Source organism: Phasianus colchicus, chromosome 6 (genome assembly GCF_987193195.1).
Source record: "Phasianus colchicus chromosome 6, bPhaCol1.hap1.1, whole genome shotgun sequence".
Taxonomy (NCBI): Eukaryota; Metazoa; Chordata; class Aves; order Galliformes; family Phasianidae; genus Phasianus; species Phasianus colchicus.
In genome coordinates this window covers 5,986,698-6,012,225 of record NC_143441.1, presented here as the reverse complement: position 1 = coordinate 6,012,225, position 25,528 = coordinate 5,986,698, and the positions used below count along the sequence as shown (strand labels likewise).

At 41.6% G+C, this 25,528-nt stretch overlaps 2 protein-coding genes across 9 annotated transcripts in view; one reads left to right on the top strand and one right to left on the bottom strand.

The window, feature by feature from the left end:
- Window positions 1-1,414: 1,414 nt before the first annotated feature.
- Window positions 1,415-14,119, top strand: KBTBD2 (kelch repeat and BTB domain containing 2). 2 transcript variants are annotated; one of them, XM_031608382.2, is made up of 5 exons: window positions 1,415-1,790; window positions 3,454-3,611; window positions 8,175-8,679; window positions 10,815-10,980; window positions 11,402-14,119. In XM_031608382.2, the coding sequence occupies exons 3-5, from the start codon at window positions 8,510-8,512 to the stop codon at window positions 12,935-12,937; spliced, it is 1,872 nt and encodes a 623-aa protein (XP_031464242.2). In that variant the 5' UTR covers window positions 1,415-1,790; window positions 3,454-3,611; window positions 8,175-8,509; the 3' UTR covers window positions 12,938-14,119. The 2 variants fall into 2 exon arrangements, with proteins under 2 accessions (XP_031464242.2, XP_031464244.2); XM_031608384.2 differs by lacking the exon at window positions 3,454-3,611.
- Window positions 14,120-15,641: 1,522 nt separating this feature from the next.
- Window positions 15,642-25,528, bottom strand: part of AVL9 (AVL9 cell migration associated) — a 38,281-nt gene continuing 28,394 nt past the window's right edge. For 4 of the 7 annotated variants that reach the window (XM_031608379.2, XM_090142267.1, XM_031608380.2 and 1 more), the window contains 5 exons: window positions 25,211-25,430; window positions 23,727-23,844; window positions 22,750-22,803; window positions 21,841-21,929; window positions 20,209-21,211 (listed from right to left, as the gene is read on the bottom strand). In XM_031608379.2, the coding sequence (XP_031464239.2) occupies window positions 21,117-21,211; window positions 21,841-21,929; window positions 22,750-22,803; window positions 23,727-23,844; window positions 25,211-25,430 (576 nt within the window). In that variant the 3' untranslated portion in view covers window positions 20,209-21,116. Of the gene's footprint in view, window positions 15,880-15,900; window positions 20,176-20,208; window positions 21,212-21,840; window positions 21,930-22,749; window positions 22,804-23,726; window positions 23,845-25,174; window positions 25,431-25,528 lie in introns of those variants that run through there. The other 3 variants (XR_016467631.1, XR_004168972.2, XM_090142269.1) reach the window with 3 other exon arrangements.

Sequence of the window (25,528 nt, the reverse complement as noted above, 5' to 3'; positions counted from 1 at the left end):
TTCAGGTTGGATATTAGGAAAAACTTCTCTGAAAGTGGTCAGGAACTGGAATGGGCTGCCCAGGAAAGTGGTGGAGTTGCCGTCCCTGGGGGCGTTCAGAAAATGTGTAGATGTGGTACTAAGGAACATGGTTTAGTGGTAGTAAGTGGACAGTTGGACTAAGTGATCTTAGAGGTATTTTCCAACATTCATTATTCTATAATTCTTAGAAAGCTAGCGGCAGTTTTAACCTCCATCCCTAAGCCACTTCAATATACCTCAGTTATAGCATTGGAAATATAATTAAGAAAAAATGTGTGTTGAAGGTAGTATTACTAATTTTCCAGTTAAAACTACTATTAGAGTTTTTTTTGTTGTTGGTGGCTTTGTTTTTTGAGGGGGAGAGGATGGAAGGCAGAAATTCATAAGATGAAATTTACATCATTTTTTTGAAGTTTATCACCTGCTTGGTATTGACTAAAGGGAACAGTGATCTTCCCTACTAACACAGCTAAGTGGATTGACAAAACGTAGTGTTCTTTCTGTGCGAGCAAGTGAAGCATTTATTCCTTTCATATACTCTACCACATACAGTGGATTGTTAAATTTTGGTTATAACTTGACCCTGTCCTGGGTCTCAGAGGAGATGTGGTCAGCATAGCCCTGCACGGGGCCCCAGGGAGAGAATAGAATTAGGTGGGAGCACAGGGAGCGTGCTGTGCACGCAGCGAGTGACTGGAGGCAAGCAGACGTGTGGCTGCCTTGAGGGAGTTGGTGTTTTTAAGCTGGAAAACGCTCCTGTCACTTTATTTTATTTCCGTACTATTCAGATTAAGCTTGCCCGTTGCTGTAAGATGTGAACTACGCCACGGGCTGTGTATGGGAAGGAGGGCCGATCTCAGCAGGCACACCGCGTCGTTCTCTGACAGGAGCTCTCGTGTGCTGACCGTTGGCCGCCTGCGTGTCTCACAGCGCATCTGGCGCGCTTGGAATTCCCAGCTCATGCATTCACCGCAAAAACCTTTCGCCCTTAAAGGGAAATTCCCAGCCTTCCTTTCGGTGGCTTAAAGGCTGTGAAGCTCAAACGGAAATAAATACAGCGCACGGCAGGGGGGTTGAAACTCGATGATCGTTGTGGTCGTTTTCAACTCAGGCCATTCTTCTGTTCTATGAAATACATAGACGCTCCCTGGTTTCCAACGTATTCCCTGTCGGGATATGTTTTATGCTCGCGGACCACACGCCAGCCCTCAGCCCGCCCGCGGCGCTCGGGGGCGGCGATCCCGCCGCAACGCTCCCGCCTGCACGACCCGCGGCGTCCAGCAGGGGGAGTCGCCGCGCGCTCGTTCTGGGGCCGGCGCGCACGCGCACTCGCTCCTCCCCGGACGCCTCTCCCGCCCTGCCCGCAACGCGCCTGCGCCTTCGGCGGCGGAAGCTCCGGGGCGGCCGCGGTTGCCTTGGTGCGCGGGCGCTTGCGTAGGCAGGGGAAGCTCAGAGGAGTGGAACAGGAAATGGAGGCGGGCCGAGGCGCCGGACTTGGCGCGCGTGGGGCTCTTCCTCACCGCCCCCCCTCCCCGCCTCGCGGCTGTGCGCATGCGCAGGGGCGGCCGCGCGCGGCGCGTCTTAACGGCCGCCGAGCGGCGGTGATGCTGTGGGGCTGAGCAGCGGGCGGCGGAGGGCAGCGCGCCTGCGCGCCGGGTGGCCGCCGCCTCCGCAGCCCGGGCGAGACCGGATCCTCCGCCCCCGCTTCCCCGGCCCGCTCGCCGCCCGCGCTCGGGACTCCGAGGCGGATGAGGACGCGGCTGTCGGAGGTTTGTCCGGCGGGACGGCGGTATCCGAGCCGCTTCCCGTCTCTCGGGGGCCGGGCGGGGGGAAGGAACCGCGGCGAGCCGAGGCCCGCGCGGCGGCCTGGCGCTCTCCGAGCCTGGGCGCGGCTCCCTGCCGACCCTCGGCCGCTCCTGGCCGGCGCTGCGGCCGCGGAGCTCGGGCGGGGAGGCGAGGCGGTGCCGGGGCGGGCGGCGGCCGGCCGTAGGGCTGCTGGCGGTGCGGCGGCACGGAGCGCCCTGCGGGCGGGGATAAACTCGTTCCTGGGTCCTGCCGAGGGGAGCGCGGCTGTGCGGCTCACGGAGGGGGCGCGTTCGGGGCTTCGCTGCCCGCAGAGCTGCTCGGGAGGGCGCACGGCGCTGCAGGTGGCGTGCCCGAGCCTTCTGCCCGAGCCTTCTGCCCATCCACCTCGCCCCGTGCTCCGCACGCGTACGGTGTCAGCACCTGCCGTGACCGCGGGTGGGCTCTGGCGGTCTGTATGTGGATCTGAAGAGCCGAACGGGTCTCGGTGAAGTTATACGGGCTGAATAGGGATCGAGTGGAGACTGTAAAAGAGCTGCGGAATCAGCCATCTGCGTGCCTCAGATTTTCCAGCGTTTGTTATGACGAGCAGGGTAGCTATCTGCCGCTTCTGGAGCGACTTCTAACCGTGACTTAGGAATGGGTTTGTGTTGTGGTTGGCATCTGCGGCCTTAAGAGCTTTCCTTGTGAAGCTAAGGCTTAGCTTTGTGGTCGTAGCAGAGCTTTGAGATTGTGCTCTGGTGTGAGCCCAGCGAGGGCTGTGTCCACATGAGTTCTCTGAAGAAGATGTGAGTTAGAAAACCTTCAGGTATGTCATCAACTCAGAACACTTATCAAAAACTGAACTAGGGGGAGCATGTAGTTCCTAACGTTTGATATTTCAGAATACTCAGGTGTGTAAAACTTGACTGAGATTACAGATGTCACACATCTTTCCAAATTATTTTTGCACGTGGATGTAAAAGGGGCTGGTTATACACAGTGCTGGGCAACCAGCACCGTACAGAAACAGAGCAGAGCTGAGAATAGGATGTTGCTGCTTAGTGTTTTTGATTGAAGTTTGGATGTGGTTGTAGTTCCTTTTATAACACAGATGTTTTGATATTGGTCATGTGACCATGAAACAGGCCATGATCCCAAAATGTCTCATCCTTAATTCAGTAGCAGTTGCATGTTGAGAATAAGTTTTACATGGCTAAAAAAGGTATCTGTTTTAAGTCTCTAACCTTTCAGGAAGTAATTCATGGTTAGTTGAACTGCATTTGTTAGTAGGGTTAATATCTTAATGTATAAATGCTTGAGTGTGCAGTTAAGTAATTGCAGGGATATGGTGACGTTCAGGGAATGATGTACTTGGAGTTTCAGTTCTTCAGAAAAACATACCAGAGTTCAAAGGGGGGAAAAAAGAAACAAGATGTCAACACGCTTCCTCACCCTGGTGGTACATGGCTGGCTTTGCTGGAGACGCCTTGGCCCACTTATTTTCAAAGGTTAATTCTCTGAGACAGGCCAGGTCTTTCCACGAAACAGAAATGCCCTTGGGGATGGAAACTACCTGTGCTCAACACAGAAGGCCAGTTGCCAAGTGAAGTTGCTGGTTTATCTTGTGTTAATTTTATTTCTGAGCAGGTATTTCCTTTAGTGCGTGACTTCCTTTAGGAGCAGAAAAACAGGAAAGAAACTGATGCTGAGGAGTGCATTGTGACCAAACGTGTTGTTAGCCTGGAGTCTGGCACTTCCAGGCTCTAGCTTCTCTCCAGTTCCAGACAGCTCACCTGCCTTGACTTGTAAGTTGCTTCCCTGTGGTAATATATGGAAAATAATACAAGCTTCCAAGTGGGCAGCAGTTTTTGAGATAAAAACATTATAAGAATAAATCAATCCTTTGTTTTTGTGAGATTTCACATTCTTGACTTGCTAGAATCTTCTTGATGTTCTCAGGTTTCTGGATGACAGTGCTTTCAAAGCTAACTTTGATAGCTTTAGAAAAGAGGAAAACATCTTGCCTCATCAATTACCTATTTCGTTTTCTCTGCCAAGGATGCAAACTCGATACATTACTCAGGAATCCAGAGTTTCCAACGCCTCTTTTTCTTTCCTTTCTATCTTTGAGATCAGTTGGCTAGATGTATTGATTTAAATAATTGATTTTAATCATTTTTAGTACTTGTATTCCCTTTCGCCATTAGTTGGGATAACCATCTTGAAAACACATTACTTTGTAACTCAGTGCACTGTTAATCCTAACCCAGTGTAGGTGCTTTGATACATAGTGCTTCCCTTGCTCACCCTGCACAATTGAGTTCTTGTGTAGTTTGGCTTACAGTTGTGCAGTCCTTAATTCTGACATTTCATTATGTTAAAAATAGTGAATGACTCACTTCATTAGACAGGTTTTTACTTGTGATTTGTATGAAGCTGCACTTAGATGGGAATTGGAATTTGATGGAAAGTCCACAAATATGGTATTTAAATCTTTTTATTAGTTAAATCTAAGTCGAGTAAGTTGACTGTCCAGGAAAGTCAGGTGCAGTATGTGTAAGGACGAAATGCTATACAGGCAATTTGGAAAAAATAGAGCAATTTTTTTTTTTTTTAAGGAAGATCAAGCCTAATTAGTTTAATTGAAGAATATTATATCTATATATCTCATTCTTCTTCCTGCTAGTGAGGCTAGAAATCAGTATTTTTTCCTACAATACAGATTGAACCATAGGACAGCGTTTGTACGTGTGTAGTGCAGGATGTCTGTTCATTAATCTTTGTCTGACCTCAGAAGAGAAACAGATTCCAGGAAAGCAATTAATAGCTTGTCCCATAACTCATTAACATCTGATGACTAACTCTTCAAATGGTCCAGCTCAGATCTGAAGTACGTGAACAAGTGTGAAAGCCACCTCATTAAAATTGCTGAAGCAAAAAAGAATAATTACTTTCGCCCTCTTACCTGTCTGTTGTCCCAGCCTGACAGGGAGTTGGTTTGGTTCTCTGGGTAACAAAGTGCTGCAGTTTGCAGTCCAGTACTGCAGCAGCCTTCCAAAAGCCGCCTGCTGTCCTGCTTTAGCTAGCTCACTTCTGAGAATTTACCCAGCACAAAACGGTCACGTTGCTGAATTGAGGGGACCTTCTATTCTACCATCTTCGGTTCAGGGCAGCATGCCAACTTCAACTGTAAATCTTTTCATCTGTAAAACAGGAATGCCTATCTGTGTAGCTGCTAGAACCACAGGATGGTAGTTGTGCAGACATCCTGTCACGCTGATAACATCAGTGTCACCGTTTTTCAGTTAGCTGTGATTTACGAGCTGTGTGCCAATCAGGCTCAGTACACTGATAAAGGCAGTAGGCTGGGACCTGGGAGGATGGAGCCTCTTACCAGTTTTCCTTTGAATGTGCTGATTCTTATTGCAGTGTCTCAGTTTCTTAACCTTTGCAGTGAATTCATCTTTCAAAACAATCTTGAACTCTTCAGACCTAGGTAGTCTGGGATGTTTTAAACAAATTCACTTCACTTGGGCAAATGAATACTGAAGTAGTGATTGCTTTAGAACAGAGATTCAGAGTAAGGATTTTAAACTGGAAGAGGGTTGATTTAGACTAGATATTAGGAATAAATTCTTCACTGTGAGGTGGTCAGATGGAACAGGCTGCTCAGAGAGGCTGTGGATGCCCACTCCCTAGAGGTGTTTGAGGCCAGGCTGGATGGGCCTGTGAGCAGCCTGCTCTAGAGCCTACAGCAGGTGGTTGGAACTAAATGATCTTAAAGGTCTCTTCCAACCCAAACTATTCTGTGGTTCTTCAGACCCTGGGTGAGTTGCTCTCCTGAGAGTTCGATACAGTTCCACTAGGAGGGAGTGGGATATGACCTTGTGCCACATACAAACATTTGTTCTTTAGCCAATGGTTATCTCTAGCAGCAAGAACTCAGCATGGATGGGGAAACCAGGAGTGAAGTATGTAGTGTATTTTATGAACAGAACTCCCCAGTGCACATCATAGAAGAGAATGCTGGATCAGCTGGAAACCAGAGTCCAGCTTTGTGAATTTACAGTCTAAAGGTGATTCAGATCACATACGTGTTCTGCAACGAGACTCCTGGCATCTCCTCAATCTTCTCTGCCACTGAGGGTCATGCTCAAATGTTCTAGCTATTTATAGTAATTAATTTCACAGTTTCGACTTGTCTTCTGTTAAACAGGTCTGCTTTTTCAGTCATAACTGTCAGTTGCATTGCCAAAAATGTATTTAATCTTACTAGGTGGTGTACATCAACTTATTCATGGGATCTGAGGACGGGTTCTGTTATGTGATGACTGAAACGGTGCGCACTGAAGTTGCATTCTTTCCCTTGCTTGTCCTGAAGGTTTGGCATTTAAAATCACATCAGAATGGGAAGCTTTTAGAGATGACTTTCTTTGAGTCAGGCCCAGCAGTACTGATGCTCTGCCTGAGCACAGCTTAATGCCCCAGCCTGTACTGCTGAGACTAAGCCAGGAAAAACAATGTTGCGGAGACCCTGGATCCCAGCAGGGCCCTGAGCTATTTATTTCTGTGGGCCTGACACCCTTAGGGAAGTCTGTGTGTCTCTGTAGCCATTTAAAGTTCAGTGCAGAATCTGTCAATGGATTAGGTTGCACGTTAAGCTATTATCAGATAACCAGGGTAGTGGTCAGTAATGTACAGATAGAGTGCATGCTGACTCGGTGAAAAGAAACCACGACTTGAGGCAAAAAGTCATTGCTTTAGATAAGCAAATTCCATGATATGCATCTGCTTTAGTGACCTCAGCATTTAACCGCACTTGCAAATTTAAGATTTGAAGTAAAGAATTCATGGTGATATCAGTTATTTCATCAGGAAGTAATCACTCCTTCCTCTTTCTCCAAATATTAACCCTTTTTTAACTTTTTTTTTTTAATTAACTGGTTTCATTGGAACAAACAGTGAATATTGGTTTTTGTTATTTTGACTTTCCTGGTTAAATAACAGTGATACCTAAAAGTTAGAGATTCCTGTTTGTGTACATTTGCTAAGGGGAGGGGAAAAAAAAGATCTACATTAAACTTGTAGTAATTGAAGTGGCATTAATTACCTGTCAGACTGCTGTCTTTGAGTGGTATTACAGGCAGGCTCTGTTGGAATAGCAGATTTCTGGTATGGCTGGCAGTATTCACCTTACACTGAATCTCAGCATTTTGGATGGAAGTTGAAGTGTGCCATTTCAAGGAAGGTGTATTTCATGTGTTGTTCATGAACTGCCATGAAAGTGCTGGCATTACCAGGTGTTAGACAAGTGTGTTACTGGTTATTCCTCAGTTTGGGGATGTAGAAGAACAGTGCAGTATTAAATGAATGTGGAAGTATATATGTGATAGATAGGGTACTCTGGGGTCTTTTATGGTAATATTTTACTGTCAAAACTCTCCCATCCTTATTGCATGTCTGTGTTCAGGTGGAAGGTAAAAGGAGGAAAAAAAAATCGACCTCCTTTTTAAGAGAAACAGAAATGTTCAAACCTTGCAGACCTTGATATGTATAAGAGTATATATTACTCTTATAACTACTCCAACTTTTTTTGACCTCTGCTATTCCTACATTCCTTTGCTCCCATTCTCTCCTTGTTTTTTCTTTCCTCTTGCTAGCAGTGGTCACACTTACCTGCTTGTTTGGAAGTTATGCAGGAGGAGAAAAAAATAAGTGGAACATTAATACATGAAGCCCTTCTGCACAGGGGTGATTAATCAAATAAACATTGGGAAATATGGGTTAGGTTTTTAAATCCTTAGCTCTCTTTCTTCTTATTCTGTGATAGAACATCAAAGGTGATAGGTGGAAAAAGTAAACTGATGGATTTTGATGTTGAGAATTCAGCTGGGAAGCGATGGGATGCTGAAGAAATGGCATTTGTATTCTTAGCAGCCCTGGTGCCAATAAGCTCTGAGCAGACACAGATGTACCAACACAAAAAAATAGCTGCAGCTTTTCATTGCAGGTAAAGCAGCTGCCTTAGCTGTGCTCCAAGGGAACACGCAGGCAGAGTTGGTGGGAAAACCAAGTGATTCTTGCAAGAGGATTAGTCTTCTTGAGCCTTGTTTTAGCTCTAGCCTTAAAAGCTGTGCTGACAAAAGAAAGTATCTTGATTTATGGGTTGAGAACTTGAGAATTCATATACAAGCTCTCCTGCTTTTCTCTCTGTATTTTTGTAGTTTGAGTTTTCTTTCTATGTTTTCATGCAAGCATTATGCACAAACTAGAAATCAGTCTGTTAGACAATTACTTTTAATGGGTAGCTATAAAAGGGAAATGGAGAAGTGCTTGTGTGTAAATCAATTTTATTTTCCTGCTTTCAGTCCCTCAAGTGCAGCCACTGATCACGAGATGTTACCACAGAACCTACCTCAGACTTCGCTTTTGCCGATTCGTTTCCTGCATCGTTATCAGTCTCTCCAGGAGCTCTGCAGACACTCTTGAAAAGTCTCTGAACATATTGTGCCATCGTCAAAGAATGATGACCTAACGTAGGTCAAAGTCTGGAGCATTGATCCAGCTGTCAAAGATAACGCTGCCTTTTTGTTTGATCGGTATCACTTCTGAACCTACTTCAGAAACGTTCAGCTGACCTTTATCTGGCAAAAAGATCTTCACTTTTTCACTCTGGTCCTGGAAATATTAATGGAATACAGTCATGTCTACCCAGGACGAGAGGCAGATAAATAGTGAATATGCTGTGTCCTTGCTGGAGCAGTTAAAATTCTTTTATGAACAGCAGTTGCTAACTGACATAGTATTGATTGTTGAGGGTACGGAATTTCCCTGCCATAAGATGGTTCTTGCAACATGCAGCTCATACTTCAGGTAAGCATTCAAAACAGGGCTCCTTAATTGAAGAGAAACTGCAGTATCTGCTTCTGTGTGTAGTTTAGATTAATTGATTAACAAATAATGTGTTGCAGAATGTTCTAGAGTGAGGTGAGAAAGTTTATGAATACATATATATATTACTTGCTGACATCAGAAGAGTAACACACATTTTCCAGCACTTGTGACTTATTTTGGAGTTTTTCTACAGGAAGTGTGAAAGGAAAATCACGTTTGCAATGGTAGTATTCCTTAGGGAGTTGATTTAAATCTTAATGAACTTCTTACTCTTCATACTCAAACATGTTGTTCCCCAAGATGAGGTGACTACAGGTCGTTGAAACTTGGCAGTGGGAGTTTCATTGCCACGTTCATCTGTATTTTTCTTAGCAGAAGTTTGCTGAAAGGAGGGAGTGCTGTGCAAGCTCGTGGCTTCCTTTTCTAAATCATCTGTTTTGGTTTTTTTCCCCTCTGCTCAGCAGTGAAGCCTGAGAGTCATGCAGTGGTGTAGCTTTTAATTTGGGAAGCTATTCCAGGATTAATTATTTTCACAAATTTTTGTCCCAGCTATTGTTTGTATTCATTTTTCTTCATTTCAGATGAATCTGGTACAATTTTTAGCAGCAAGTATTTTGTAATCACTAGATAATGATTATTGCTGTTGGCCTTCTGCAGATGACACAGTTCCAACTGTCTATAAAATCACAGCCACTGGAAAAGTGGCCAGACTTAGTGTGGGTGGCTCTAATCATAAGGTTGGAAAGCTGTCATGAGTCCATGCAGTGTGAAGCATTAGAATATGCAGTCAAATCTCTTATTCATATGTGTGTTTATTATTTATGGAATGAGGTTTTGGCACTGGTTGAAAGAAGTATCGAGCTTGTGGTTTTGTCATATTCTGTTTTTTTTTCCTCTGCTTTGGTTTACAAAAAGATGTTCAGTTTCCTAAATTTAGCCTTATTATGAAAAATTGATAGTCCTAAAGGAGGCTGTGGGGAGAGGGGGAAGACCCAAAAGGCATCTCTTACTGATCCAGCCATCCTGTATTCAGCAAGCTTACCTTCCAGCTCTGTGCTCGAGCACTGCTAGCACTACACAGCTTTGGCACGTGCTGCTTGGCTGTGTGTAGGCATGCTCTGGAGCCAGGTTTTGTAACAGCTGCCTCCTTAGTTTTTATGATGAGCAGCCTCTTTGGTATTTTTAAACGTCTTGCTTACCTTTAAAAAAAGCTGCCTGGCAAGTTGAGATGCTCACATGGCTAGTGATTCCACTTAAACCACAAGTTTGCCCAAGTTAAGCTTAGAAGAGGACAGATTGAGTTGGGGCAGGAGGAGGGCAGTGGGTGCTGTCTTTGTGTCAGGTACTGCTGAAATGGCTTTGCCTGGGGAGTGTATCTCCATGCTGCATTCACTTCTGCAGCTGCAGGCAGAGCTACAGGGTGCACCACTGTTCCTCCAGACTCCTCTCAGATCTCGTTTCCTTCCAAGTTCAAAATATAAAGAAACCGAAGCTGAATTTATCACATAAGTATTAATAATTGCTTTTGTGCTTTTTGGGAAGGTGCAACAGATACTTTAAGGATCTTTTTTTCCTGCCCTTGATTAATTTTTTTTGTCTACAAACTTGAATTTGCTGTACGCTGTAAATGGTACATAAGAGCTTCACAGAGTGCTAATGCTTGCTCCTTTCTCTGACCTTTCTCTGCCTCTCAGAGGAGCATGCTTTTGGTACAACTTACATTTATGCAATGGACTGAGCTGTTTCTTTTCATTTTAGAATCTAAAATCACTGTTATCTTTTAAGCAAGATGTTTTGGAGAGTGTTTCTTCCCTCTTTTCAGTTGATGGAGGAAGTGTGAAATTCCAATCATTAGTTCTCTGCCTATTAAGACAAATTAGTTTGCATATAGATAGATAGATAGATAGATAGATATGAAATGATTTTACAGAAGGCACTGATGGTACTTCTCAAATGTTCAGTACGAGTGCTTTAATACTGGATGGTAGCCTGAGGAAAAATACTAAATATCTGTAAACAGGCAACCAAAAAAAACCTGTTTACCTTTTACTGAAGACTTACCAAGTGACTGTTTACTGATGGTTCTTGTCTTTAATGTGTGTGTTTTTCTTCAGAGCTATGTTCATGAGTGGGCTAAGTGAAAGCAAACAAACACACGTGCACCTGAGGAACGTGGATGCAGCCACCTTACAAATTATAATAACATACGCATACACGGGTAACTTGGCGATAAGTGACAGCACAGTAGAACAGCTTTATGAAACTGCCTGCTTCTTACAGGTAGGAGTGTTTTACCTTGAATATGAAGTAACTGCTTTAATTTTGGAACTGTTTCTTCTTTGACCTGTTAGGTTTAGAAGCTTCAGAAAACTCGTGTTCAATTTACTTAGTATAGATAGCAGTTGCCTGCCAGATATGTTTCATGTATACATCCCTCCTTGCTTTATCTTCCCTGCAGAGGGTGGAAGCAGAACAGCGTGCTTGCAGCACTTGGTAATTACTTTCTCAAGCAGCCACTGTAATGTAACATACAAAATCTGCATGAATCCATTGAGTACTGCTGTGTTTTTGTGTATATTATGTTATTCCAGGCCTAAGCTCTGCTGTTTAGCCCAAAACACAAACACTTTCACCTGCTGATGGAAAGTGAAAGAACAGATTGTCTGTGGCAATACTAAATTCTTTTCTTTTTGCATTACAGGTAGATGATGTGTTACAACGGTGTAGAGAGTACTTAATCAAAAAGATTAATGCAGAAAATTGTGTGCGCCTGTTAAGTTTTGCTGATCTCTTCAGCTGTGAAGAGTTAAAACAGAGTGCTAAGAGAATGGTGGAGCACAAGTTCACAGCTGTGTACCACCAGGAGGCTTTCATGCAGCTGTCACATGATCTACTGATCGATATTTTAAGCAGTGACAATTTGAATGTGGAAAAGGAGGAGACAGTTCGTGAAGCTGCTATGCTATGGCTGGAGTACAACACAGAATCACGGTCACAGTATTTGTCCTCTGTTCTTAGCCAAATCCGAATCGATGCACTTTCAGAAGTAACACAGAGAGCCTGGTTTCAAGGCTTACCGCCCAATGATAAGTCTGTGGTGGTCCAAGGACTGTACAAATCTATGCCCAAGTTCTTCAAGCCCAGACTTGGTATGACAAAAGAGGAGATGATGATATTCATTGAAGCTGCTGCTGAAAACCCCAGTAGTCTTTATTCTTCTGTCTGTTACAGCCCACAGGCAGAGAAAGTTTACAAGCTCTGCAATCCTCCTGCTGACTTGCATAAGGTTGGAACACTTGTAACTCCTGATAATGATATCTATATAGCAGGGGGGCAAGTTCCTCTGAAAAATGCAAAAACCAATCACAGTAAAAGCAGCAAGCTCCAAGCTGCCTTCAGAACTGTGAATTGCTTTTACTGGTTTGATGCACAGCAAAACACTTGGTTTCCAAAGACGCCGATGCTCTTCGTTCGTATCAAGCCATCCCTGGTCTGCTGTGAAGGATACATCTATGCAATCGGAGGTGACAGTGTCGGCGGAGAGCTCAACAGGAGAACTGTCGAAAGATACGACACTGAAAAAGACGAGTGGACCATGGTAAGCCCGTTGCCTTGTGCGTGGCAATGGAGCACGGCGGTAGCAGTTCACAACTGCATTTATGTCATGGCACACAACTTGATGTACTGTTACTTTCCCAGGTCAGATGCTTGGGTAGAAATGGCTATGCGACAAACAAGCAGATGTTTTGCTTCAGCTGCCGCTTTTGGCGATAAAATATTCTATATCGGAGGACTCCATATTGCCAGCAACTCTGGTATAAGACTCCCAAGCAGTACTGTAGATGGGTCTTCCGTAACTGTGGAAATCTACGACGTGAATAAAAACGAATGGAGAATGGCAGCTAATATCCCTGCCAAGCGCTATTCTGACCCGTGTGTGAGAGCTGTTGTCATCTCCAACTCTTTGTGCGTCTTCATACGAGAAACCCACATGAATGAGAGAGCGAGGTATGCCACCTATCAGTATGATCTGGAACTCGATCGCTGGTTTCTAAGACAGCACATATCGGAACGTGTGTTGTGGGACTTGGGCAAAGACTTTCGGTGCACTGTAGGAAAGCTGTATCCATCTTGCCTCGAAGAGTCCCCATGGAAACCTCCAACGTATCTCTTCTCACCAGATGGAGCGGATGAATTTGATCTGGATGGGGAGATGGTTACTTTACCACCTGTATAGCTCCCAAATTAGACTGCACAACTGATTCAGTGTACAGTTACCTTGAAATAAATGATTGTGAGAGGTCTGGGAAGAAAAATGTCCAATCAGTCCTTCATGAGTTGTATTTTTATGCCCTACCAAATACTTGCAGCAGTTCAGTATGAATCGATGAAATAAGCTGGTATGCTTCCATAATCTGAAATAATATTATCTGATAATTGAGAAACATATATGTATATCATGATCTTAGTCATCTGACTTGTCTAAAGAATTAATTTCTAGTTCTATACAGCCTGTTTCAGGAAAACTAGCTTCAGAAAAAAAAAGTAGTTACTGTTTCTAGGATGATGTCACAACTCTTCTGAAAGTACCTTCCAGTTATATTTGAACTACTTCTGGGTGTTCTAATCAAGTGCTAGTTATATAATTGTCAGTGTGGCCTAACTAAGGGACTGTGCTGCACTTAATACTAGTATCCATGTTGGTATAGTAATGCCATTTAAAAACAAACAGAAAACAAATCCCATGGATCTACCTGCAGTAGGAAGGGTAGATCTTCCATTGTATTGTAATGTGCAGGGCAAGATGACTGCAGGTTCAGTCAAGCTGTACTATTAGGTGCATGTACTCTATTTTCACAAACTTATACCTGTCTGTTTAGAATACAGGTCTTCCAAGCAGCTGGTAGTTTACCAGGTGTGGACTTAAGTTGCTGGGCTTGCAATAGGAATTGTCAGCCCTCATAGTGCGGGTCTTTGTGGAGCTTTAATCAGTGAATGCCTCCACATTCTGTATTACAGTAACATTGGCTCATGTATATTACTTCCTGCTGCTGATGTATTTTTCCATTGTAAAACGAAGTTTTAGTGTGGATTAACCAGGTCTTTATTTTCTGTTAATTTAATAACAAGCATTACTGTAGTGTGATTGTGTATAGATATCCCTTAGCTATCAGGTTTTTTACTTCGGGGGGTGGGGGGAAGCAACCAGTTCAGGAATATCCTGTACTCTGTGTGCAGGAGAGCAGATGACTCGTGCTGCTCTGGCATTAATCCCAGGAACCACTAGCAGTAGCGGGGCACCGCCAGCCTAACATGAACACAGGTGCTTCATGACAAACCTTACTAGCATGTTCAGTTGCATCATGTTCTGGCACTGTATTTTGAATGACATTAATTTATTAAAAAAGACTGAATCCAACTGAGTTTGGGTGTGCTTTCTGCTTGAAGTTGACACGGTTATGCCCTCTCCCTCACCCTCAGACAGTATCTCTTAATTTATTGAAAGCTATTTGAAATAGTTAAGCTATGGAAAACTCGGAGCCATCACTATTGACCTGCATACCTAACTTCCAGCACAGTCATACATAGAACTTGAAACTCCCACTAAGACTTCTGTAAAATGACACATCTCCAGGCATGGTGTTTTGTGGAACGTAAGGATTTACAGGACAAGTAATGATGGCTAGTGAAGAGGCAAAGTACTAATTTAATTTTAAGGAAGGTGACAACATGTTGGCATTTACCGCTTCGTCAACTCTTCTGCTGCCTGCATTGCTTAGGTAAGAAGGGAGGAGTGACTTGTGCTCCTGCTGATAGCGTGTTACTGTATCCTGGAGCACCAGTTACAAGTTGGTCCAATGGTGTGCAAATTAGAAGAACAGTGTTGCTATTTTATAATGTTTGGAGAACCACAGACCTATGACAAAAAAAGTAGTGGTATCTTGCTCACTGCAGCCTGGCCTGGACTAAATTGTGTGGATCGTTCTCACAGTAGCCTGTGTCATCCAGGGCTACTAGAGCAGCCTTAGGCTCAGGACATGCTTTAATTTCAAGTGTAGATGATCTGCAGCTAGGGAAGGAGCACAGCGGGCGTGTTCTGTTAAATGGGAACTTTCAATTCAAGTTTAAGATCTCCTGCATGATTTCTTACCCTAAAAAGGTGCAGTAGGTTCAAACAGTGCACTGAATTGCACTTAGTACTTCACAGGACCAGCTAAAAACATCTTTTGAAATGCAGAAGGACTACATGGCTTCCTGTTAGCCTGCATTTTATACTCCTTAGAACAGTTTGGTGTAAGCCTGTGCAGTACCTTATTTAAAATTAGTTTTCATAATGCAGTACTTAAGGACAAGACCAGTCAGGTGTCAAACAGTTCTCTCGTGACTTGGTCGGACATGCTTGCTATCAGCTCACTTATACCACTAGTTGCTGCAGTCAGTATTTGACCCCAGACAAAAACAGCTGGCAGATACGAGTCTCTAGTCTGAATTGTTCCTTTTCATTATTTGAGGAGGAAACTCTGCAGGCAAAGCCTTGTCATGTGTCTGGAAATGATCGCCAGTGGTAGAATTAGACTGCAGTGGGAACAAAGACAGCAGCTGAAAAAATGCAGTTCTTATTTTATAAATAGAGCAATGATGATTAAAGCCTTCAAAGAGTTCTAAAACAGTATCTCACTACAAAGCTTCCGCCTAATGCTAGCCTATTCAACCTCTACTTGACTACAAAGTACATTTACATACAAGTTCTAATGACTCCGTATGTCCTCAAGCTTTCCTCTACTTGGAAGTTCGCTTTTTTTTCCTGATAGAAATACCTTTAAATCCTATGTAATTTCAATTCCCTGTACCTGAAAAAATAAAAGAACGCTCTACCAACATTTTTAGTGCATCCACTTATTTTTACAGTTGTTTAACTGCATGCCTAATTGAAAGCTTAGTTTTTGTTCTAAGGGGAATAGTCAAAATTAGGGCAGCCAATTGTGTCAAACCGTACAGAGAACAGAAGAGGGGTAAGTTAACTTTCATGAACAATTACTGGTAATTATTTCTAAAAGAAGCTCTAAAACTCTACCTGGTACTTCACACATTGTTTCTCCTTTCACTGCTCCATACTTGTTACCACATCACTTCTGCAGCATTGATCAAGAACTTGTAAAGCAAGGCAGAGCTTGCAACCTGGAGGAAAACAGGAGCAGCCTGAATGAAATCCAGGAAGCAGTTCACAGAAAATCTATACATCTTCACACACCTCCAAGTTCAGGTATGGAAGAGGCTGACAAAGCCAGGAACTTTGACATGGAAGCAGAGAGGAAGTTTTTCCACACAGCCTGGTCTGGTGGTTGGCAACCCTGCACACAGCAGGGGGTTGAAACTCGTTGTGGTCTTTTGCAACCCAGGCCATTCTATGATCCTATGATAAAAATGGGGTGGGCACAAGGATAACGAATCTGTCTGTAATGAATTACTGTCAGTAATGAGGGTATCTGTGTGCACTTTTCTCCCCTCCTGCCTGTGTGTTAACACAAAAGTAAGCTCCTGTGGTTTGGCTGGAGTTGTGAAAGTAGACACCTTCGCATCAGCAAAGAGTTTGAGCACTGCAGATCCTGCTCACCCAAAGCCTTAAGAGGTAAACAGCATACTGAATACATAGAGGCATTAACAGTAGTGAAGATCCAGAAAGCAGTACAACAAAAAGCATTAAAAAGCTTATGATGGCATGTAGATGTAAATTCTGACAAAATGCAGGAGGTGTACAATTTAAGCAGACAGTGTCTTCAGTTCTTGGGCATGATGGCATAAAGTTCAAAATGCATAAACCTGCAAGAGCAGCAAAGCCTTAACACAGATTTGCTAAGCTGAATGTACTGCCTAGCACAAGGGATGGAAATCAATTTCTCCCTGCAGAAAAAATGGCACCCACTGACACTCACCAACACTTGCTGTACGTTTTTGAAGACCAAACAGTAGATGTGTGCAGGTTTTTATGAGTGCAGTATGCAAGATCTTCCTTGTTCATCACTGGCAAAAACTCATAGCTAATGGTGGTCACTACATTGAAAAATAGTCCTCCTAGCTGAGAATCTGCTCAACCAAATGGTGTAATTGTGTTGGAGCTTCCGTGGAAATAAATAGAAGGCATTACTTTCAGAGTGACCAGTGTAGTAAATCAAGGCTACGAAGTAACAAAAATTGTACTTTCTATCAAATGCCTACAGTTAGACCATTCGGAATCCCAGCAGCAATCAAGAGATCAACAAAACAGCTAGACTTGCACTGCTGCAGCCAAGATGAAGCTCTCTCTGTGTCACGTTATACACATGAATCACATCACTTTATTGGGAGTAAGATAATCATACTAAATCCACCACCGCACTGGCACTAATAGAAGTGACCCATCTCCCAGTCTGAGAGTCCTACTGGTACTTGTAGTGTTTGATAAAGAACAGGGTCAAGAACAGAAACATCACAGAACTAAAGCTCTATGCCTACTTTTATTTTTTTTTTTTAAGCTCTCTCTCTTCTACTATAATAATTAAGGACTAAAAACAGCACAAAGGAATTCCTTCTGTCTTTCATCCTATTACATAACAATGTCATATTTCTGCTTTTTACGAATTCTCTCCATGTTACTCTTCTTGTTAAAAAGCTAAATGAAGTACAATCATGCTGCAAAAAGATGATGTGAATTTATTTTTTAGTACGGTTGAACAACTACTTGCATATGGAAATTTATAAAAATAAAATAAAATTCAACAGTTTTTCCAACAGAAACTTTATCTAATCCACATCTGAATGTTATTCAGATTCAGTTAGTTTCTTCCAACTGGAAGCAGCAACTTGCCAAGTCATTCTTACCTTGGTGCAGCGACTGCAGAAGTTTTAAAATCAATCTTTAAAGAATAGGCTGCTATTGTAAAGAGAGAAACGTGCAGCAATTATTTGCTCTGCATCATGACTAGATTGCATCACCCCAATGAGCCATGCACCATTTTGAAGCTAAATCCAATTGAGAATATTACAGCCCTACCTGAAGTTCTGACTGATGCACAAGATGCCTGTGACCTACTGGAGACTTTAAATAAATTCACAATGAACAGTACCCCGTGGGGAATAAAGCATGGTACCAGGCAGTCCCCTTGTCCTACATTTGCAAAAGCAGTAGCCACAATCAGTTTAAATAGAAGACAAGTCTCAAATGGATCAACAGTGCATTAAAGCAGCTATCGATATCAAAAAATTGGTGTGTTCTGGTGGGATTGCCTCCTCAAAGCCCAGCTTTTCGAGCAGACACAGTTTTAAATAGGCTGGATGTATTTATTTTCAAGCAGCACGAGAAAAACAAATCCATTGCTTCTATTTTTCAATGATCACGTAATAGTTTCTATGGTTAAAATCTGCATTCACACCTTCACTTTTACAATTAAATACTGCCACGTTAGTTTCGCTGCTTAGCAATAATTTCTATGGAAATAAGAAGCTCGTTTAGACAAGATACTAAATTTCATTACAAAGGTGCTTAAAACAGATGTACAAACAAATGCAATGGACTAGAAGAGTGATCTGAAAATGATAATTAATTGTCACATTTGAAGAAAGTGCTGCCAGATGTGCTCAAGAATTAAGGTTATGACATGAAAATGATGAAAAACAGTGAATATTTTAGCCAAATGAAATATTAGGTCAACAATACTTAGTCCAGTGGATCTGGAGGGATTTGTGTCTATTTATACTCAGTAGACAGTTCCCCAAATACTGCTAACCTACAAGTGGCAGAGGTTGATGCCTTTGATGTCAGAAAGTTGAGGGAAGTGTTACACTTTATTATCTGGAGGTGAGTTCATCCTGTACATTAACAATCAGAAATACTTTTGCAATGTACACTGACTGAGCTGTAACAATACCTTCACAGTTGAACTGGTGATAGCACTTCTGATGAGAGTCATTTAGTACTCTCTATTTCTTGCCATGCAGAAACAGAGGTCAGGTCTTTGAAATAGAAGTTGACTGCATAAATCCTTCTGAATAAGTAATAATGCTTGCACTGGAAGTTTTAAAACAGAGGGGAAGAAAACAGCTTGCATTCACTCTGGATTTATGTAAGGAGATCACAAACATTAAATTAAGAAGAGGACTACATCATGATGAAAGTCAGTGGCTGCTATCCCTCCTACAGACCAGAAGTACGTTTAAACAAGTGTCAGAGGAGTAAACACACATATTAACGAAGACAACTTATTACAAAGATCACTTCTCCACCCACTGCTGAGTTTAAATCACCATTCAACTTGCTAGCAGGAAGCTTATTCTTAAGAACACTGAAGACAAATACAAGTTTCTTAATCCAACCTTGTGTTGAGAAACAAGAAAGGAAAATACTCTTAACCTGGTGGTATTTCTGGCTGTCTCTGCTGTGGAGCCAAAATGGTGGGGAAAAAGATCACAAAAGCAAGTGATTATTTTCTCACCTGCATGCTGAATCAGAAAGCTCTACAATCATCACCAATAACTGCACCTTTACTCTTATTTCACTTACAGGTATTTCGTAATCTTTAAAAAGATATGAATGTCTATTACAGAGTGGTGGAGTAGGACATGAAAGAGCATCAGAAGGTTTAGAAGATAGACACATACATATAGAGCCCAGGAGCAATAAAGTTCTGTAGATGTATTTCACTTGTATGTCAGAAGCAGCAGGTTTAGAAGAGCTTTAGGGGCATTTTTTGCCCTTCTCCAATGAAGCTACTCAAGCCAGCTGTACACTTTCAGGTTTTCTGTGGCTGTCCTACATATCTGGTTTAATAAACCCCTTAAAACAGATCTGTTTTTGAATTGCTAACTGAACCAATAACACTGAAAATGACACTGATGGACAGTAACTATGAGATGCAGCTGTGCCTTTTCTACTAGCTTTTGAAATGCACCAGAAGGAATTAGAACTTGTTAAATTACATTAGAACCATCTTATTTATCTCTTGTACAGCTATTTTATTTGAGGAACGTAAGAAATAACCACAACTTGAAACCTTGGCCCCCAGAAAAAAGCACGGCAGAACACAAAGATACTGATAAGGGGATAAACTAAGAGTGTTCCAATACAGAGAAGTTGGAATATCTGATAATGCAACACAGAACACGTTACTGTGTGGGGATGTTAGAAGAAATAGGCACATACATTGCAGCTAACAGTAAATAATCTGTTTCAGGAGCATGAAACACACAACGTGGAACATGTTTACGTACAGAAGCCACCACCTGCACTTTCCATACGAAGTACAGCATCATGTCACATCTCTTCACACAAACTATTATATTCCTTCATGCAACGATAAGAACTGAACTGTTTCGGTTGCTCCCTCAATTCTGGTGTTACCTTCCTTATGAAAAAAGTAGTTATCCAATAGAACGTTCCCTGAGTAGACAAAGAAAAATCTGTAGAGCCAATCTTCATTTGGAAGAGTCTTCATAACTTCACTGGCAAAAAAAAATACGCAGTCTGCTACTGTGCTAGCTTAGGTAATTTTAATACTTAGTATTCATATACATAATAATTACATTGATGGTGTAATTATATCCTAACAGAGCAAGACCTCAGAAAACTGTCTATGATTCAATCCTAATTTTGGAGTATTGTTTTGTAATACTTCTCGTGAAGAGATCTCTCCAACTGGAATCCTGTTCATGTCCTGGGGTAAAACACTGCCAAAACATTCCCTGTTACAAAGGCCTACTGTGTAATACCAAGAAAAGGGTGATTTTGCAATTGTTACACAGACTTGCAGATACAAAGAGAGCTGGAGAGATTAATGCAAAAGACTGTGCATGGCTATAGATGAGAAAGGAGAAACACTCAATGTCAGCCACAGTCTTATTCTGCACCCTGCTGATTCTAGTCTGCAGGTGGAACCAGCAAAGTGCTACCTGCCTTTGAGCTGTTGTTGGGCTTCCACCCCTATCACTGTTGCTGACATGCTCTCTAACCCAACCTGAAAGATGAATCAGTAGTCACACTCTGCTTATTTCTAAGAAGATTCACAACTGTTTGGCTACTTGGATCGAAAAATATAACTACTTTACATAAATATCTTCAACATCCAAGAAAATGTACAAATCTAAAGTCAAACACGTTTGGCTTGCAGCAAGCCTTGTTTGCTAATGTCTTTATAAAGGCTCAGATTTGAAGTAGTCATTTTAAACACAACCTATATACAGCAAATGCCATCTCATCGTATGGAGGCACTCACCATTCTATACTTCTAGTGAAACTGAATAACATTCCACATCTTGAAAGCAACATATGCCTTGTTTTGGTCCTGGATAGGTAGTATTCACTCCTACTTTTTGGAGCAGTCCTTTTACAGCTCAGAGAAACCATTGCACCTGAAATATTCAGCAGCACTGGGCAAAGCCATCATTTAGTCCCCAAGGCTTTGGCTTGACTGTGTAAAAGTGGAAAACCATGATGACATGGCTGATTTTGCACTTGTGAAGGCTCCTCCAACCGACTGACCTGCATTATAAAACAAAAAAATAACAGTGTAATTTTACCTTTACTAAGCTTATTAAAAAGTACTACCAGTAAAAAAAAATAAAATAAAATAAAAAAATTCAAATCATTTGCTACCCAATTTGGAATTTCAAGAATTCAAAGCTCAAGCTTGAAGAACGTGTCAGAAAACATTCAAAGAACTTGCATGCAGAAGCTCAGTGGAAATGGACCACGGTGTCCCTCATTGGAAGGCTGGCCAGATCTACTGCTGAAAAGAGTTCCTTGCCAGAGTACACAGTAGCAAAAAAAAAAAAAAAAAAAAAAAGCAGCAAGACTCTTACAGAATGAAAAAACAAGCTGAGCAATTTTTGTCAAAGCAACCACAGAACAACTGTAGGACTTTTCAACTGGTGATCTTCCATTTTCTTGCACTGGAAAATGATAATGTGAGCAAGGTGCTCCTGTTTAAGTTCACTGTTATGCAACACACAGGGCCTCAATCAGCAACTCTACCACTCCAAATGTTGCTCTGTTTTGCATGAATGTTATAAAGTACTCTTGGATTAAAATAAAATGTAACTAAGATACAAGATGCTGCCTTAATAGAAGGTACTGCTTAGATCCAAACCAATTTAAAATAAATTTCTTACCTACAGCTTTTCCTGTTTGCACAACATTTCGGCTGGTAGACACCATCACATTTCCAATCTTCTTCCCACGTTCACTGTTTTGCACAGAACTAAACAGGAGAGAGACTGACGACTGTTAGTCAACTGACCGATGAACTCCAGGTGAAAATAAAATACTTATTTTGAATATCTATCCATACACAGATCTACACAGTGTGTGCAAATAAATAAATCAAGCCCATAATTCTTGTATGGGTTTTATGCATCTTATCTGCTAAGATCGGTTTGGCAAGATTGTCTGAGGACAAAGAGATACTGCCAGCATCAGGAACCAAAATATCCAGCTGTTCGTGCTTACAGAACATGCTAATGTATTTCCTACATTTTACCAAAATACTTTCACAGAATCAGATCTGTAAAGGTTTTGGAAAGTTTCAGCCACATCTTGAAGCTTTAAACAAAACAGTGTTACTCGACAGTTGTTATTCTTTTTTCCAAATAAAGTTTACTTTGTATCTTGCTCTAACATAGAATTTTTTATCAAGTATATTTCATATATATAGTATATCAAGTATAATTCATATTTCTGTTAAAAATGTAAAAGAATAAAAGACACTTCCTTAATTTGAAAAGGATAAAGAAACTCAAAAGCAAATCAATTCCACTGCATGAGTGTGATGACTTGAAAGTAAAACTTACTCAGTTTAAACAGCAACATTCAAGTCCACACTTCAGTCTTGTAAACCCATTTATGTAAAGCTTAACAACTTCACCACATGTGATTTTTTGCAGGAGAACTCTGAACGCAGTTTTGCATACATGGCCAACTTAAACCATTATTTTGCTGAGGCCATTACTGCAACAGCTGTGCTGTTATTGATATTTGCCTATACATTTTTAAAAATACATATCAAACTACTATCTACTTACTGCGACAATCTTAACTTAACGTCTGACACAGAGTATTGTCCCTGAAATGGATGGCTAGAAGAGGAGGAAAAACCCAAGAAAACATTAAGTATTTCTCTATCATAAATCCATACTACAGCAACTTCAACTCCTAGTTATGTTTGTCCCTGTGGCTTATAAGAAATAATCAATCCATTAAAGACAGGGTACTGTACCACTTTACAGAAGGGTAGGTAGAACTCATAGTTCAGTCTTGGGTTTCTTACAGTCTATGTGTAAGGTGCCTATTTCCACACCAAGTATTAATAACCTTCTTTTCACACTAAGGCAGACACTTCTTCCAATTAAGACAAAGAATGCGAAAAGGAAAAGAATCCCTTAGGCAGACCAAAAAAAGCCTTGCAGTCTACAGAAAAACAATTTTCTTCAGCCTACATCAGCTGGCAAAGCAAGAATGAAAGCTGACAAAACTCCCTGCAGTACAATATAAATGCATGCTTAACAAAACACACGCAGAGCCTACAGTGTTATCAAGTCTGGCATCATCTAATCTTGGAGTGGAAATACACACAAAACAACCAAAATAACAGAACATGCAATATAAATTAGCCAGTTTCCCTCCATCCCTATCAGTGAGAACCCAGTGCATTCCCTTGCAAACCTGGAAGTAACTAATGAAAAGCAGAATCATCTGAGGACAGTGACAAATTCTCTATAGCTGGGGATAGCCAGCAATTAATGTTAATAAGTTTCACTTCTCCCGACTCTGGATACAGTTTTCTTCATACAATTATACCCCAGAATTAGAGTAAGGCACTGAAAAGTAGAAATATTCTATTTCTGTACTCACAGAATCCTTATTGCACAGGGTCACAAAGCCCTCAGGGCTCTGTAACAGGAACAAGCAGGACACTGATTCTATGGAACACTGTGTGCCTAACTACTCATAATAGGAGCATTTCATATGAAATGCTAAAAAAATCCCCACAGTTTCTCACCTGGAATGTACTTCTGCAAGAGCTGGATGCTTGTTGCTATTCCATACTCTGTAGTTGTGAGTATTTTTCCAGGCTGCTACAAAGGCTGTTCCAAAGTCTGACAAAGTCTTGTCATTGTCTGAGAAATTAGAATAAAGATGTTAACTTGTAGCAATTCATTATGGATGCAATACAAGAAAAACTGTATTTTTACAGAAAAGCTAAGATTTTCCAGACTCTCATCCAATCATACGTAAGTCAAACTTAGCTCTGCAAAATGGCACTTCAAAATGTTTAAATTACTTTTTTTATTATTATTATGATTAAGTCTCTCAAAGCCATGACAAAACAAGAACTCAAAAAAAAAAAAAAAAAAAAAGCTCAATCTTTTTCTCCCTTTAATTAATTTCCAAAGTTCTCAGTGAGCTCACTTGGAGAGGAGAAAAAGAAAAGATCCCCCCCACATAGGAACTGACCTGCATTAGCTTTGATCAGATAGAATACAGTTTGCTGTACTGTGTTAACACTCATCCCAATTGAGTAAATTTCAAATTGACTCCAAAACAGCAATGCAAGCTACTGTGGAATAAACTTATCACAACATCTCCTCCATCCCCTTTAAAATACAGATTATGGGAAATCACTTTAGAGCCAGACAGTTAAGTAGTAGAATTTCAGGAAAATTCCAACATTTATTATCAACCACATGATCATCTTACAACACTGACATTGCCAGACAAAGAACTTGGCATCTTCCAAACTTTAAATTGAAGTTCTCAACCCCATGGTTTCTTAGAAATACCACAGAACAGGAACTGAGTTACTGAATTGGTGTTAAGGGAGAACAATCATGAAGAGAATGAAGTTAACAGACTTAGTGCTAGGCAAGCTTCCACAAATAAGCCACTGATTATTTTAGTTACGTTCATGCATGAAAGGCTAGAACATAGGGAATCCTCTCTGAGTTGAGACAAAGATGTTGAGCTCCAGAGAACAAAAGCTGATAAAACCTCAAGCTGACATTTTCAGCTTAAGTGAATCCCTACTCAAGACCACAGCAGCAGCAGGAAAGAGATGGGACAGACCAGTAAAACTTCCTGAAAACTGCTACTTAACTTCATGCCTCCTTGAATCCAATTAGTTCCCCCAAGCTGACTGAAGTCTGTAGGATATCCAAGTTTGGAAAAAGTCTTATCCTACACATAGCAGGGGGGTTGAAACTCCATCATCATTGTGGTCCTTTTCAACCAGGCCATTCTATGATTCTACTTCTAAGGAAAGCTTAATTAAAATCAATAAGGAGATAGTCAAAGAAAAAGTAGGTCTGTAAGGCTGTGAAGAATTAGTAATAATCTTGTCAAGGAATAGCAAAGGGAGTCAAGGACAACTGAAAAAAACAGCCTAAAAGAGGGATGGTCAGTGACAGGCTACACGTGTAACAAAAGAGGGCAAACACTTTTGAAACCCACCCTCATCTCAGGCCCTGGACAAGGCATTTGTTCTACCTGGTTGCAGCACAGAAGCAAGCAGTGCATGAAGATAAGCACTGAACTGAGCCCTGATCCACTCATCTCCTCCTTCCCATCCAGTGCCATCAAGGAAAACATCATCTCTGTTCTCAGTTACGTGCTTCACCAAGTAATCTGCAAATCTTAGGTCAGCTGTTGTAGGGTTCAGGATCTTACGAAGTTCTGGATCGTGGATTTGTACATGAGCATCTTCTATCTGTTTGAAATAATTCCAAGGGTAAAAATTTAACTAAATAAAACTGCTTACACGCACAGTATACTGAAAACCTACCTAAATCTAAACTCAGCAGTTTC

Bases quoted from the DNA above. Each gene is read 5' to 3' on its own strand.
- KBTBD2 (XM_031608384.2), top strand. From the start codon at position 8,510: ATGTCTACCCAGGACGAGAGGCAGATAAATAGTGAATATGCTGTGTCC. The intron at 8,680-10,814 runs GTAAGCATTCAA...GTTTTTCTTCAG, and splicing joins ACATGCAGCTCATACTTCAG to AGCTATGTTCATGAGTGGGC. The intron at 10,981-11,401 runs GTAGGAGTGTTT...TTTGCATTACAG, and splicing joins AAACTGCCTGCTTCTTACAG to GTAGATGATGTGTTACAACG.